The 17543-nt window shown below is 44.8% G+C and overlaps 1 protein-coding gene across 1 annotated transcript; it reads right to left on the reverse strand.

Moving 5' to 3' along the window:
- Positions 1-16274: 16274 nt before the first annotated feature.
- LOC120965017 (histone H3.3-like) lies at positions 16275-17074 on the reverse strand. Its single transcript, XM_040390138.1, has 4 exons — positions 17000-17074; positions 16813-16892; positions 16644-16734; positions 16275-16445 (listed from the first exon to the last, which is right to left on the reverse strand). Exons 1-4 carry the CDS (start codon positions 17072-17074, stop codon positions 16275-16277), a joined length of 417 nt encoding a protein of 138 aa, XP_040246072.1.
- Positions 17075-17543: the final 469 nt, after the last annotated feature.

Below are 17543 nucleotides of genomic sequence, written 5' to 3' on the forward strand. Positions count from 1 at the left end.
GTGATGGGAAAGGCGAGTCTCGGGCCACGCCGTCAACGAGCTCCGGCTCCGCCGTACCGTCCCCTCCAAGAGTGTGACGCAAAACCTGTACATCGGTGTCTCTTTTACCATAAACCTGTCCACCATGACCTTGTTGGTCGCAATCTGTGCGTCAAGGACCTGTTCATCGAAGACCTGCGTATTCAAGGACATGAAGGCCGGCCTCGGGCTGCGTCGTTGGCGAGTTCCGACCACACCTAGGTCGCGACACTCCGGAGGATGATGGGCTTGTGTAGACAAGCTCCGGTGGCGGTCCTGCGTGCTCGGTGCATGTTGATGCAAAAGAGAGAGGAGAAAAAGGTTAGACAACAAGTTTACCCTCTAGAAACATCACCTTCATCTCCATGTAGTCGTCGTGGACGGTTCGTGCGTCTCGCCGGCGGCCTTGTGTGCTTGCGCGAACCCTGGTTCCGCTGATGCGATCCGCGTGCGTACGCTGTCTCGCGGCTGCCTGCACTGGTACCTGAATCTTGGGTGCGTGGATAGAGAGTAATTGACAAAAAATTACCACATTTCACGTATCCGTCCCACAGAACTACCACATTTTAAAAAGTGACCGAAAACACCAGATTAATACTAATTTTGTGAAAAAAACTACCAAGTTGAGTTGATGACCGTTTTTATGATTTTAAACCTGTTTATGACATGTGGGACCGGCAGCAAAGTCAACTCTGTTTATTTGACCGTGAAGTTAACCGTTATGACAAATGGGACCCACACGTCATCATCAACCTTCTTCTTCCTCCCCTCCTTCTCTGTTTAACATTTCAGCAAGCACCTTATGTGCATCGGGCAGCACCACCGTGCCGACGCGTCGACGCCGGTGAGCAGCGGCAGCCCGTGGCACCGGCGACCTTCTTCCAACCGCTGGCCGCACCCCCCTGCTCTGCGTGCTTGCTCCGCTGCCGCCCAAGCCCGCGAGCACCACACCGCAGTCGCCGCGCCTCGCTAGCCTACCCACCGCGCTTCCCCTTCTACTCTCGCCGATGCTGCTGCCCCTCCCTACTGATGCACTGCTGCTGCCTCGGCGCCACTGCCGACAGCGCCCAGCCACGCCTCGCTAGCTCCACCCGCTGTCGCGCTCCCGCCGTTGTTGATGCTCACCATGGCCGGAGCACCACTCCCGCCCGCGCTCGCCTTCTTCTGGCCGTGCCCGCGCCGCACCCCTGCGCCTCGCCTTTGCCCCCACCGGCGCGTGCTTCGGCTGCGGCCACCCATCCGAGGGCTATCAAATAGGGCGCGACGCCGGAGCTGGACGCGTCTTGGACGCCGGCCGCCGAGAAGAGAATGAGGAGGAGGAGAGCGTGGAGCATAGGAGAGGAGGTGCCCATGTGCGGCGCGGGCGAGCACTGGCCTGAGGGCGCCGGAATCGGCTTCTTTCGCGCGGAGGAGGAGGTCTTTGGCATGGAGGGTCCACTCCGGCGACGAGCTGGGTGGATGCGACGGCGGAGGAGCGGCGACGCATGGGATGCTGCTCCAGATGGTGGTGTAGGGGAGCACATGAAGTGTTTGTGAAAATGTTAGACAAGGAAAGAGGAGGAAGAAGAAGAATGACATGTAGGCCCGACCCGTCATCACAGTCAACATGACAGTCAAAATAAACGGAGTTGACAATTTCCGCCACGTCAGCCCTGACAAACGGGCCCCTCCTGTCATAAACGTGTTTAAATCGTCACTGGCCATTTTATGAAAGTGGTAGTTTTTTGTCACGAAATTAGCATTAATATGAAGTTTTTGGTCACTTTTTAAAATGTGGTAGTTCTGTGGAACGGATACGTGAAATGTGGTATTTTTTTGTCAATTACTCGTGGATAGATGATGGATGAGAAGCGATGGCTGGATGCTGGGCCATCTCAGGCCCGGCCCTGTCGGCCCACCCAGGCCCGGCCGTAAAATCCAGGGCCTAGGCCCGATGGGCTTGCCCATGGGCCGGGCTTGGGCCTGAGTTTTGAGCCCACCAGCAGGGCCTGGACGGGCTTGGGCTTGGCATATTGGTATTTTAAGGAAGAGGCCCGGTCCACGGCCCTAAGCTCTAAGGGCTTTTCAGGGTTTTTTGCCAGATGGGCCGGGCTTGGGCTTGAAAAATAGGCCCAATGGTACTGCCTGGGAGGGCCTGGGCCTCAGTTTTCTGCCGTGGGCTTTTTCCGGCCCGGCCCGGCCCATGGTCAGATATAGCTGGAGGTGTGCGGGCGTGAGTACTGGGCGCGTAGATGGATGATGGATGGGTGGGTGCTACGTGATGGATGGATGTGCCTGAGGATGTGTGCCTTGGTGAATATGGATGGATCTCCTGATGGATGGATGTGTGTTGGTGAATATGGATGGATCTCCTGATGGATAGATTTGTGCGTCGGTGAATGGCGGCGGCCTTGCGGCGTCTCTCTCCCCGTGCGTGAACCCTGATGCATTTGCTTGGGCATCTATTTATAGGCAGGAGGTGGACGCCTCTGCGCCCGTGTGGCCGGCCTAACCTTCCGATTTTGTTGGACTAGATAGAGATGAAATCATGATTGCGTAGTCTTGCCAGCCAAGATGATGTTTATCTCTTCCTCTTCTTGGCGCGCACGTTCCCATACGTACCGGTTGTCGCGGACGCTGTGTGTAGCCGGGCTGTACATGGCATCGACGTAGACCATACACCTCCTACAAGCCTGTATACGAAACAAAACCAAGAAATAATAATAATAATACGTACATACCTGATCGCCGGCGGGCCCACCTCAATTCAAGGATATTCAGTTGAATACCCATTATTTTTGCCCAAAAACTAGATATATATAATGTATACATTACGTATATATAAGGAAAAACGAAACTGTATAGTCAAACTTGCTACTTAAGTATTTTAGCCCAAAACTCCACGACTTGGCCCATTGGCCCAAGTGGCTGTAGCGCACGGACGCACGCAGACCATCGATCTGTCGACCTTCTACCATCGGCCCTCAAAAAGATATATCGATCAGGTCAGATGGAGACGAACTGGCACCTTGCCCTGTTCTCTCCCCACGCGAGCTGCGAGCCGCCAGGAGGCCACGGCGGTTGTCATCGCCTGCTCGGCGATTGAACGTGCGAACGGCGGCCCGGACAGCGCGACGAATCCATCCCCGGCTTACCCTGGTCCTGATCCAGCAGCGGGCAGCAACCAGCAGCCATTGGTTCAGTTTCAAAGCCACAACCCACAGATTCAGGTATAATTACTAATTGGATATTTTAATCCTTCACTTCTGAAATTGGGAGCTCTCTTCTCATGCAAATTATTGTTTCTCAGACCAACTAAATACATCTATCGCTGCAGGCAGGAGCACAGTTTTCTTCTCATGCTGTTAAGGAGGATGCACTACAGTACATACAGACAAAAGTAAGTTAGTTTGAACACTTGTCTGTCTATTTAATTATAGTGAAATTAGAACTTGTTTGCAGTCGATTGTGAATTATTTAGACATGAGAATTTGCAATTTTCCATTTAAATTTGTAATGTGAGAATGTTTATAAATTTTGAATTTGCTATAGTGAACATTATTACTCCCTCTGTTTCATTATATAGTGCGCATAGATGCTAGCTCCAATACCAATGCATGAGCTGGAGCTGTGAATTTTACCAGATTAACCTTGCATGCATGGTCTGCTGCACACCCATGTGCGTGCTCTGTTGTGTGTGTCTCTTGATTCCAGCCAAGGGTAACTCGTCCAAACTAGGTTTGTGCTGCATGCACGCACTACATTTCGGAATTTCAAGCAAAAAACTATACGCACTACAAAAGGGAATGGAGGGACTATAAAGAATAGTACTCCTGTGATTTGTAAGGTTTCTTATCATTTTCTATTTTCTATCCTCTATATATCATAGTTTTTTCCACAATATGTTGAACAATTACTTTTATATGTTGAACAATGCAAGTTATTATGAAATATCTTTTATATAGTTTAGAACTAGTACAATATACTACTATAATTGGTTATACGCGTGAAAAGGAAGGCTATAGGCTTCCCAAAAGAAATTCAAAATTTGAATACACGGTCTTCAATTCCTGGGCCCGCCCCTGGTTCGTGTGCTTGCCTTCTGCTAGCCGGGTGTGTGCTCTCCATGCTAAACATACATGTTCGGAGTTAGATACATATAAATACACGCCGGCCAGGGCGCCGGTATACCGGGTATTCTGTATTGACGCGCGGGCATTCAGATGTATGTACGATTCAGCCAGGCTTGACAGGAACTGTGCCGTGCTTTTACATCTGCATAGTTAGCTAGATACCCTACCAAATACGTGCGCATACTATGCATGTAATCAACAAGTATACTATGCATGTAATCGACAAGTATACTATGCATGCATGCATCAGTACGTAGCCCATTTCCTATGCACAACCAACAAGGCCAAAGATTAGCTAATACGTGCATGCATTAGTCTATGTTTATATATACACATATGCTTCCTCATACTTCCTGCTTTTAAAAGAAAAAATCATCAAATATTCAAAATAGATCACGTTAGATCCATAAGAACATTGACTAATAGTAATAATGCCAAAAAGTTATCGAACAAATGCTCACTCACCAAAGAAAGTTCGAGCGCGTACGAATCGAACTTAATTTGGTGAAGGTATTTTCTTTTCTTTCTCCTCTCTCTCTTTTTTAGGGCGCATCGTACGCGTGCAGCCAGCTTTGTAACTACCTCAGCATAATTTCACGAACGGCCGGGTCGTTGTGATCTTGCACCGTGGCCAAAGCTATATATATATATATCTAAGGGCCCTCGTACTAGCCTCGTACCAAACTCCCTCTGGCAGACCGAATACAGGTTTGCAAGATCCAATCTTGCTGGTGTGGTTTCATCTCGCCGAAGACTTCCGCCCAGTCAGGCATGCTTGTGCTGCTAGCTAGCTAGCGTTTCTTAATGGCGTTGTAGATTGCCGCATCTATGTGCACGCGATCTCCTTTGACTTCTTTTTAATTTGTTGTGTACGCAGCCCGGCTAGGATGGGTCGCCAAAGGCCGAGCCGGTTTGATCAGCGGAAGGATGACGCCAAAACCTCGAAGCATCATGCTAGCAGTGAACCCGGAGGATCATCAAGCATCAAGCGCCACAAAGATCAGGATGTGGAGTACGTCCACAAAGAACAAAGCTCGGACTTTAATGCTCTGGGTGCAGGACGTCGTCATCTGGGTGCAGGACGTCCACAGCCTGATCTTTGTGGCGCTTGCTGCTTGATGATCCTCCGGGTTCGCTGCTAGCATGATGCTTCGAGGTTTTGGCGTCATCCTTACGCTGATCAAACCGGCTCGGCCTTTGGCGAGCGATCCTAGCCGCGCTGCATACACAACAAATTAAAAAGAAGTCAAAGGAGATCGCGTGCACGTAGATGCGGCAGTCTACAATGCCATTAAGAAACGCTAGCTAGCTAGCAGCACAAGCATACCTGGCTGGGCGGAAGTGTTCGGCGAGATGAAACCACACCAGCAAGATTGGATCTTGCAAACTTGTATTCGGTCTGCCAGAGGGAATTTGGTACGAGGCCAGTACGAGGGCCCTTAGCTATATATATAGCCTTGGCCACGGTGCAAGATCACAACGACCCGGCCGTTCGTGAAATTATTCTGAGGTAGTTACAAAGCTGGCTGCACGCGTATGATGCGCCTAAAAAAGAGAGAGAGGAGAGAGAAAAAAATACCTTCACCAAATTAAGTCCGATTCGTACGCGCTCGAACTTTCTTTCGTGCGGGGGCATTTGTTCGATAACTTTTTGGCATTATTATTATTAGTCAATGTTCTTATAGATCTATTTTGATATTTGATAATTTTCTTTTAAGAGCAGGAAGTATGAGGAAGCATATGTGTATATATAAACATAGACTAATGCATTCACGTACTAGCTAATCTTTGGCCTTGTGGGTTGTGCATAGGAAATGGGCTACGTACTGATGCATGCATGCGCGTATACTTGTCCATACATGCATAGTATGAGCTACCCCGCGCACGTATTTGATAATGTATCTAGCTTTTTTTTTTGTGGGAAGATAATGTATCTAGCTAACTTTGCAGATGTAAAAGCACGGCACAGTTCTTGTCAACCCCTGGCTGAATCGTACATACATCTGAATGCCCACGCGTCAGTTCGGAATACCCATATACCGGCGGCCTGGCCGGCGTGTATTTATATGTATCTAATTCCCAACATGTATGTTTAGCATGCAGAACACACACCGGCTAGCAGAAAGCAAGCACACGAACGGGCGATCAGGTATGTACGTATTATTATTCCTAGCAAAAGCCCGTGCGTTTGCCTCCAGCCGGTAGGGCTGTCAACAAAGCTCGGACTCAATGTACTGTTTCGTGCTCGATTAACTTAATTTTTTAGTGGATCGTGCTCGATTAACTATATGCTCAAATTTGCGTTCAACCTGCTTGCCTTGTTCGGTGGCCTGGCCAAAAATCACACTTTCAAGGTCAATGCAAGATGGCCATTTTGACTGGTTGATATGTTAAATATGGAACATGTAATTTCCAATAGATCATGATGTATTGTGCTCTAATTTGTACTATTTCTTCATTGGTTGCTTATTTGTGATTAGTAAAACAACTACGATAGCCTATAGCTTAAGGGCATCTACAATGCTACTCTTGTGCAGGCGCCTAGAGTAAAAAAACATCAAAAAAGTAAGAAAAAGTAAGTGCCTTCTCCTCCAATGCTAGGCGCTTATCACGGGCTCTAAATACGTAGGGCCGGCTCCTGGTTTCTTTACTCGCATGTCCAGGAAAAAAAGCAATGCATCTATTGGCATCAATGCGGCATCAGGCGTCGAGCATCTATTGGCATCAATGCGGCATCAGGCGCTGGGAACAACTAACGTAGCTGGCGATCTATCGGGAAATAAATCCTAGTGTCCATCACTGGCGTCTAGCATTGGAGATGCCCTAAGTGAACATGCAATCTGTACATATCTGGTATCAAGTCGCACAAATAAATTTATTTGTAGTTTAATGCATATGTAATCTGCTGGCAAGCATATATGATTATCTGGAAGATGTGGTACACATATATTCGTATGAAAAAGGCACTGTCTTTGGCTCAGTTAATCCATTTATAGACATATATTCAAACAGAAGAGTGCATATACTTTTTGTGTGGCCTTGTATGATTTTTAAACGGTGTCTATGCTGAACAATAGCATTGAATACATTATTCAATTCCAAAAAATACAGTCAACATACAGAGGCATTGTGGTTTGAAGTTGCAGTATAGTTGACCAAATGTAATGCAAGACATGCTTGATCTAAAAAGGGTTTTTCTTTTTGCGGGTGATCTAAAAATGTTATGTTAGTTATGAAAAAATATAGGCGGCGACATGCAAGAAAATTTTGTAGTAATGTACGTCTATTGGGTGAGATTAGGATTAGACCACCGCTTCCTATTAGGTGTAAGATGCTCCCCTTTCTCAATTTCTTCTAACCAAGTAAGCCGATTGGTTAGTGCGATTCGGTCCTCGACAGAAAATGGAGTCTCTTCCTTCAACAAAAGAAATGATTTATGACCTGAAAATATAACCAATAACCAATGAGTGAATACTTATCTTTATTTAAAGGGATATAAATTATGGTTCTTTGATTGCTCTACCCATTAATCTGGCCACTTATATTAAGCATCTATCACAGATATATATGTATCATGGTTTCCGAAAGCTATTCCCCAATAGGATACAGCAATAAGAAGCCAGGGGGTGAATCATTATCTTTTAGCATGGACACCATGATGTTTCAGCGTTCTGTCATTGCATTGAACAGGAAAGAACCTTCTTGGCAAAGGTGCATCACTATTACCTTCGGCATAGCGAATATTGCCACCGAACAACACTCATGGTGCCAAGATAGAAATATTATTATAAGGTATGCTAATTCAAGTGGTCATCGATAGCAAGGGAAACAGTGTGTTGTATCACTGCTGTTATATATCTGAAATCTCAGTGCACATCACATATATATTTTCTAGCAATACCAAGCTTTGATCTCAAACAGAACATATCCACGTTACCGTCAGGATAAATGAACAACAATACCTGACAGTGGGTGCGTGTTACCAACTTTGCTAGCCACATCACAGATATTTACACCTAAAGGGTTGAAGGACAAAATATTCAGCACTTACTATGAGTAAAGGAAAATCCTAAAAACTATATCTATGGACTTGCAAAGACAATCAAGAGCAAATGCTGATGTGAAAGCTTACATTGGGTGTATATACGACTCATCTTATTCCGCCGAATTGTCACTGATAGTACAAACATTGTAATTTGGAACTAACTGGACAGAAAAATATGATGCAAATTTATGTCCTCTCGCATGAACATATCATTACAGCTGCAAATTCATGTCATGGAATAGAAGCTACCATTAATCATGTTCGTGCAAGAGGCTGCAAAAACTCTACCTATATACTCCCTTTGAATCACCCTGGTAGCAGCCAAGCCCTCTGTCGTTCCGCCAGCAGTGAAGCCACCATGGTCCACCCTGAGTTTTTGCATGGTTCATCTTCTCTGCACTGAACACTTTGGAGATGAGATTCTTCTGCCTTCTCTGCTTTTGGAAAAAAACATAAAAGGCCTACAGATCAAACCGTCATATATATGCCACTTCAATTTATATACCCCGAACAAACCCCTAAAAGGATTGTTTTCCATAGTAACAAGTGACATTAAAGCACACTATATAAATGTTTCCTTACCAAATTTCACTTATCAAAGGCGCTTCACTCCCCGGCAACGGCGCCAAAAAATAGCCTTGATGACCCACAAGTGTAGGGGATCAATTGTAGCTCTTTTCGATATGAAGAGTGTCGAACCCAACGAGGAGCAGAAGGAAATGACAAGTGGTTTTCAGAAAGGTAATGTCTGCAAGTGCTGAAATTGTAAGTAACAGAGTAGTTTGATAGCAAGATAATTTGTAACGAGCAAGTAATGATAGTAGTAACAAAAGTGCAGCAAGGTAGCCCAATCCTTTTGAGGCAAAGGACAGGCCAAAACGGTCTCTTATAGTAGGCAAAGCGTTCTTGAGGGTACACGGGAATTTCATCTAGTCACTTTCATCATGTTGGTTCGATTTGTGTTCGCTATTTTGATAATTTGATATGTGGGTGGATCGGCGCTTAGGTGTTGTTCTTAATTGAACAAACCTTCTACTTATGATTAACCTCCTCGCAAGCATCCGCAACTACGAGAAAAGTATTAAGAATAAATTCTAACCATAGCATTAAACTTTTGGATCCATTCGGTCCCTTACGAAATAGCGCATAAACTAGGGTTTAAGCTTCTTTCACTCTCGCAACCCATCATCTAATAACTACTCCACAATGCATTCCCTTAAGCCCAAATATGGTGAAGTGTCATGTAGTCGGCGTTCACATGACACCACTAAGGGAATCACAACATACATACTATCAAAATATCGAACACATATCAAGTTCACATGATTACTTGCAACATGATTTCTCCCATGACCTCAAGAACAAAAGTAACTACTCACAAGTGATAAACATGCTCAAGATATGAGGGGTATTAAATAGCATATTGGATCTGAACATATAATCTTCCATCAAATAAACCATATAGTAATCAACTACAAGATTAATCAACACTAGCTACTAGTCACCCACAAGCACCAATCTATAGTTCCGGTACAAAGATTGAACACAAGATGAACTAGGGTTTGAGAGGATATGGTGCTGTTGAAGATGTTGTCGGAGATTGCTCTCCCCAAGATGGGAGAGTTGTTGGTGATGATGATGACGATGATTTCCCCCTCCGGGAGGGAAGTTCCCCAGCCGGAATCGCTCCGCCGGAGGGCAAAAGTGCTCCTGCCCAAGTTCCACCTCGAGACGGCGGCGCTCTGTCCTAAAAGTCCTCTCCTTATTTTTTCTATGTCAAAATGACTTATATACCAGAAGATGGGCACCGGAGGTGGGCCAAGGGGAGCACAACCCACCAAGGCGTGCCTGGGCTCCCTGGCGCGCCCAGGTGGGTTGTGCCCACCTGGTGGGCCCCCTCTGATACTTGTTGGATCCAATATTCCATAAAAAATCTCCGTAAAGTTTCAGCTTGTTTTGAGTTGTGCAGAATAGGTGGCCTGACGTAGGTTTTCCAGGTCCAGATTTCGAGCTGCCGGAATTCTCCCTCTTTGTGTGTACCTTGCATATTATGAGAGGAAAGGCATTAGAATTACTCCAAAAAGCATTATTATGCATAAAAACATCATAAATAACAGTAGGAAAACATGATGCAAAGTGGACGTATTAGTGTTCTGGTTTCCAAATGAATTGATGCCATCGGTACTCGCACCAAGCACGATGTTCCTTGGATCTTCTGTAGCAAATCCATATACGGCGTTGAATGCTCTCCACTGGCTACCATCTACGAGGTGTCTCAGCTTCGGATCATCTCCATCGTCGGGCTTCTTCCTCTCCGCATGCCAGCGCATGAGCTTTGCTTCCTTAGGATCTATGAAATACCGCTGCAGACGGGGAGTGATCGGAAAGTACCGTACAACTTTCCGAGGAGCTTTATTTCCTGCCTTCTTGTATCGAGAAGCATTGCACACTGGACAGCTGGTTTTTTCCGCATGCTCCCCCCGATAAATGATGAAATCGTTGATGCATGCGTGGTACCTAATGTGCGGCAAATCAAAGGGCAAACGATTTTCTTGGCCTCCTCGACACTAGTAGGACACAGGTCCCCCGCGGGAAGAACTTTATTATGTAGATACTTCAAATGCTCATCGAGGCTTTTGTCTGCCCATTTGTTTTTGGCCTTCGTCTTTAGAAGTTCGAGCATGAAACTCAAGCGGGTCACCTCAGGATCGCAACTGTCATACAATGGAGTATTCGAGTCTACTTCAAGTTGCGCCAGCTCGGCCTCCTCTCTAGAAGCAACTCTCTCGCTAGTCCTACTCTTGCGAAGGAGGTCTCGAACATGAGGGTCCTGCACGACTGCACTTAGTACCGTCGAAGACTGCGGCGTGACCGCCGCCTTCTCCGCCATGTCCGGACTCTTCTTCGCCGTGTCCAGAATCTTCTCCGCCACCGTCATTTCCGGACTCTTCCCCACCGCCATGTCCGGCGCCATCGTCTTCGTGTCGAGCGATCATCTCTTCGTCTAGCCCCATGTCGTTATTCGTCCTTGGCATGTGGACGTCCTCATCATCGTCTTCTTCTTCACTTATCCACCGAGTATAGCCATCCATGAAACCATTCATCAGCAGGTGTGCCTTCAAAGTGCCACGATCAAAAGGGTCCAAAAGGACTTCTTCTTTGCATCTTGCACACGGACATCTAATACTAGTCCAATTATTTGCATACATGTCCTTCACCGCGGATTGCATGTATCGCTCCACGTTCCATCCACTCACCTTCATGACCGACTGCACGGTATAACAAGCAAAAGGGTTATAAACAAAATGCATGCATCAAAGTCATATAAAAAATTGGCATGACCTTTCCTAAAAATAGGACATATCGAGTTTGCTCGAAATTCACCGAAACGGAAATAAATCGACATTTCGGCAAAACATAAGCAACTCGGGGGCATGTCACTCGCACAAATCTCTCCATATCCCAAACACACATATTCCCATTCATACACATATTCCCATTCTTGAAATGAACAGCTTTTTACTCACCTATATATCTCCCGAGAGAGACCGAGCACGGTTAGATGAGGCCTTTCGCTACCTATAGGGATGGAAAGTGTGGATGGCTAAATAGCTAGATAGATCTAGTTGTTGGGGAGGAGAGATTACTCTAGATAACTAATGGAGAGGGAGTTATGATGGAGGGGGGCATTAATGGGGAGAGAAGAGAGAGATGAGAAGGCCATTTATGGAGGAGAGTTATGGTGGAGCGGGACATTAATGAGGAGAGAAGAGAGGTAGGAGGAAGAGAGAAGAAGGGCAATGGTGGAGAGGGGAGAGGGGAAAGGAGGGGAGAGAGGGCAAAGGGGGAGGAGGGGGAGGGGTGAAAAGGTGGCACCAGCCGCAACTAGCAGTAGCGCTGCTTCCCAGAAAGCGCTGCTGCTATGCTACTTAGTGGTAGCGCTTTCCAGGAAGAGTGCTACTACTAAGTTGGGCCCATTAGCAGTAGCGGTGCTGTAAAATAAAGCGCTACTGCTAAAATATTAGTAGTAGCGCTATTTTCTGGACAGCGCTGCTACTACAGCTAGCGTCGGTGGGAGCGTTGGGTCCCACTTAGTAGTAGCGCTTGCCCGGACCAGCACTACTGCTAATTAGCAGCAGCGATTCCTTTTTTCCAGCGCTACTACTGATGTCCTACCTATAAGCATTTCCCTAGTAGTGTAGATCCCATGTTGATAGGTTTTGACGAACTTTTTTTCACAAAAAAACCGGTCAAAAAACCAATGAAAAAACGAACCGGGAGCACGGGTTTTCTCCCTTTCCGAAAGAGGCACGCCCGTGCCTCGTGAAATCATAACTATGCCTCTCGCGGAAGCAAAACCGTGCCTCTCGCGGAAGGAAAAAAAGAAGAGAAAATGCGTTTTTTCCTTTTTCGAGGAGGCATGCCCGTGCGTCTCGCGAAAGAACAACCATGCCTCTCGCCGCCTCTCATGGAAGGAAAAAAATAGAAAACGCGTTTTTTCGTTTCCGAGAGGCACGGCCGTGACTCTCACGAAAGCACAACCGTGCCTCTCGTGGAAGCAAAACCGTGCCTCTCGCGGAAGGAAATAAAACCAGAAAACGTATTTTTTTCACTAGTAGAAAACAGGGCTTTCGTTCGGCCAGAAAAGAGCATTAATCCCGGTTGCATTACGAACCGGGACTAATGTGAGCATTAGTCCCGGTTCGAGCGGCTAGGGCACCGTACATGCATTAGTCCCAGTTCAAATGGGACCTTTAGTCCCAGTTGGTGCCACGAACCGGGACTAAAGGGTGCGATGCCCATTAGTACCGGTTCGTGTCACCAACCGGTACTAATGGGGTTTGAGGCATTAGTACCGGTTCGTGGCACGAACCGGTACTAAAGGTCCCATTTTCAAACTCTACCCACCTGAATCGCCTTTTCAGTTTTGTAAAAAGCAAAAGAAAATGATAAAAACTTCAAAAATTAAAATCCTTCCAGATGTAGTTATGTTACTACATGTACTAGTTAGGAAAGTTTAAAAACTTAAATTTGGACATGTTTTGCAAAAAGTGTAGGGAAAATGTAAAACGGCTATAACTTTTGCATACGATGTCAGAAAAAAACGTATAATATATCAAAATGTTCAGCACGAAAATCCGCATCCGATTTTGACCGCCTACGACCTGTTTGCAAATTTTTAGAATCCTCAAATTCTAAAAGGAAAAAAAGTTATGCTCAAATTTCATTTTTTTTGAATTTTTGTTAAATCTGGTCAAACTATGGTCAAACTACTTATTCAAGAAGTATTAGTGTTACTAAATAATTATTCAAGAATATTAGTGTTACTAAATAATTATTTTAGTTTTTTTGAATTTTGGTCAAATCTGGTTAAATTGTGGTCAAACTGTGGTCAAACAATGGTCAAACTAATTATTCAAGAAATATTAGTGTTACGAAATAATTATTTCAGTTTTTTTGAATTTTGGTCAAATCTGGTCAAACTATGGTCAAACTACTTATTCAAGAAATATTAGTGTTACTAAATAATTATTGTTTTTTAGCACAATAGTTTCAAACTCAAACAGTGAAATGTGTGACTTCATGCTCAAGCTAAATTCCTGAGGGTTAATAGGATTGACATCTTACTATTGTCAGGAAAACAACAAGTGCAGACTTGGAAACGAGTGAGAATAGAACCCGGAAGTTAAGCGTGCTCAGGCTGGAGTAGTGAGAGGATGGGTGACCGTCTGGGAAGTTAGATGATTTGGAATGATGAGGGGTTGAGGGGTGATTAGAGATTAGAGGTTAAATTGAGCAGTGATGAGGGGTGATTAGAGATTAGAGGTTAAAATAATTCAGAAATTTGAAAATAAAAAAAAATTCAAATTTTTTTTATAAAATTTCTTTAGTACCGATTCGTGTTACCAACCGGGACTAAAGGTGGACCTCCAGGCAGCGGCCATGTGGAGGGCCTTTAGTCCCGGTTCGTGTACGAACCGGGACTAAAGGGGGAGGCTTTAGTAACGACCCTTTAGTTCCGGATCTAAAGGCCCTTATGAACCGGGACTAAAGGCCCTTTTTCTACTAGTGTTTCCGTTTCCGAGAGGCACGGCCGTGACTCTCGCGAAAGCAAAACAGTGCCTCTCGCAGAAGCAAAACCGTGACTCTCGCGGAAGATAAAAAGAAAGCGCATTTTTTCCTGTAAAAAATATTTTTTAGATTTTTTTTCCAAAAGCTAAGAAGACCAGTGGAAAACCGAAACGTCGAAAACCCCCGGAAAAAACCCGTTTAAAGAGCCGAAAACGCGTGAAAAAAAACAAAATCTGAAGGGAGCGCCTAGAGCGCGACATGTGGCGGGCGGCTGAGAATGCGCCAAGTGGCGCTGATCGTTGTGAGACTCCCGAAGGAGTGCTCGTTAATTAGTTGCTCCCGAAGAAAAGATTAAAAGACCAGTTGACAGTAGTTGTCTTGCAACCTAGAATAAAAAAAGGTGGGCCCATTTTGGAGTCGATGGCTAATTTACAATTGGGAAAAAAATCAGCCCCTAGTTGCCTGTCAATAGTGGATTTGTAACTGAGACGAAAAAAGTCTGACCTAGTTGTAAATTGAGGGTGGACTTGTAACTAATGCAAGAAAAGGAGTCGGGCCCAGTTGCGACTCAAATGTGGACTTACAACTGGGCTAAAAAAAGGTTGGGCCAGTTGAAGTTAACACTGGACTTGCTACTGAGGCGAAAAAAATGGTTTGTCTGGTTGCAATTCAAGGATGGAATTGAAACTAGGAAAAAAGGCCACACAAAAACAAGGCAAAGGGGAAATGAAGAGAGCAGGAATGGAGAGAGGCAAAGCAGTTGCATAATGGAGGTGATGGAAAAAAAAAGGCAAACAAAGCACCCTGTCTATTCTGTTTCTGGACACAGCGATAAAAAATAGGTCTAACAAAAACAAAGTAGAGGCCCAACAAAAAAAAAGGCCTAACAAAAACAGTCCGACAAATTAACATCGCGACAACGGAAGACGTGCGACCATGGGACGCGCACAAGAACAAAGCGGGATCAAATTTGGACGGAGATTATACCAGTACCACAACTTAGATAAGACATTTTTTTTTAGCATCAGTACAGACACAAGCGCTCATATATACGCGCATACACTCACCCCTATGAACGCACACACATACACCCTACCCCTATGAGCACCTCCGAGAGACTGAGCCGGCATATCATCTTGAGATTTACAAAGCCACCATAGGCGCCTCGTCGTCGACGGGAACGTCTCCTCCCACTGAAAGCGCATCGCCGGAAATCCTTAAATAAATCCAGGAATAATGCGAGCACCAGGATTTGAACCCTGGTGGGTTGGGGATACCACTGTCCACCTAACCATCTCAACCACAGGTTAAGACATTGTTAAAGTGTACTTTTTTCAAAAAAATTATGTTTTTTCACAAATTCAATAAAGTGATCAAGAATTCAAAATTCATGTGTTCGCACACTTCACAAAGTGTTCACGTACTAAAAATATCGTGAATTGGAGGGGAAAAAGGAAAAGGAAAAGGAAAAAATGAATTAAAAAAATCATGAAATTTAAAATGAATAAGCAAAAAAATGAAATCAGAAAGAGAAAATAAAATAGGAACAAGAGAAAAAAGATCGATGAGAATATGTAAGAAAGCTTAGCTCTTTGAATTCTACTCCCTCCATTCCATAATATAAAAACGTTTTTCAAACTAGGGAGTACATGGTATGCCCAGGCATTGAAAAAAAGAACTCACAGCCTCTGAAAAAACAGGTGCCCCATGTACACGATGCAGACACGTACAACGGAAACGGTCACTGGCTTTTCGCGAAAAATAGGCTCGTTCCAGTGAGGTGTGAGACACTGTGACACCCGATCGAAAACAGTTTTTGCATGAATCCTACGGCGCCGATTGTACAGTAAACCATTTAGATATGACATAACTAAAAATCATCTAGATATGAATTATCAAAATTACATTTATTAATAATAGTTTAACATCCAGGGCATATCAAAGTGTGCTCCACCGCCCATTATGAACCCAGAAAATCACATGGAAAGCAGCAAACATGTTGGGGTTGATCCATCTATGTAGACTAATTACAGCCTCTCACCGCGGATCCTCCTAGCCAAATACACATCTTTGGACATAGTGGTCACACGTTTAGCATGGACGGCACATAGATTAGTGTCTTCAAACAGTCCCACCAAGTATGCTTCGGCTGCCTCCAGCAAAGCAAGCACAACATGGCTCTGGAAATGTAGATCACTCTGTAGATGTGGCAAGGAAGCCAAAGAAAATAGATGTAAGCCCAAATAATTCGTTTATTATCTTAAATACAGTGTGTAAGAACTTTTCTCCATATACCCTAATCAATCTCTAATGGATAGTTTTTGAAGGGATTGAGTTGGATTTGTTCGTATCTGAAATAAGGTTAGTCAGATACATATGATCTAGAGGAAATGTACCTTGCAAAATTGGGCAATCTCCCTGACAAGTCTCTGGAACGGTAGCTTCCTTATAAGTAGCTCCGTGCCCTTCTGATATTTGCGGATTTCACTATAGGAGCACAAGAGTATGAAGCACAGGCACCTCATAATAATCCAAGCAATGGAAATTATATTGTGCTACACATACCCAAGAGCAACAGTTCCAGGGCGATATCGGCGAGGCTTCTTCACTCCTCTAGTGGCGGGAGCAGTCTTACGAGCGGCAGCCTAGCATCACAAAACTAAAAACCAGTAGTTAAGTTGCTGTCAAGCAAACAGTTTCTAACACTCAAAGTTGCTAAGATGCTTCGTCGGAGCCAAAGGTGCAATATTACATAGAAAGCCCGAAGGTGCTTCGTCGGAGCCTTTCCGCCGGTGGACTTACGGGCTGTGCACTTAGTTCGAGCCATCTGCAAACAAAAGAGTACATCATGCACAAAAGTTGTGTTAACAAACTTAATTCCAAGGCTGGATCTAAGACATCTGAAACAAAAGCAACTACTCACTCTGGCTAAAATTTGTGATTTGACAGTGCTCTTGAAAGCCTTATATTTGACACTTTGAATACCAATTTATCATAGAATGTTTAATTACGTGCATGTGATACATACGTGTCTGAAAAATACGATTGCAGTTCCTTCCCGAAAGGATTCTAGCTTCTCAGAATCAGTATAGGCCCAAGTGATCACATAATACCCAGCTAGTTCACACACTTTATGATTATCAACGATTGCTAGCCAGGAAAAACAAGGTTTTGTAACATGTTCTAACTAGTACTCCCTCCGTAAACTAATATAAGAGTGTTTAGAGTATTTTATATGTTGACGAGTGATGACCAACACAAGCAACCACATGAGAAATATACTAGATGGAAGCACC

This window comes from Aegilops tauschii, chromosome 5 (assembly GCF_002575655.3).
Source record: "Aegilops tauschii subsp. strangulata cultivar AL8/78 chromosome 5, Aet v6.0, whole genome shotgun sequence".
Lineage (NCBI taxonomy): Eukaryota > Viridiplantae > Streptophyta > Magnoliopsida > Poales > Poaceae > Aegilops > Aegilops tauschii.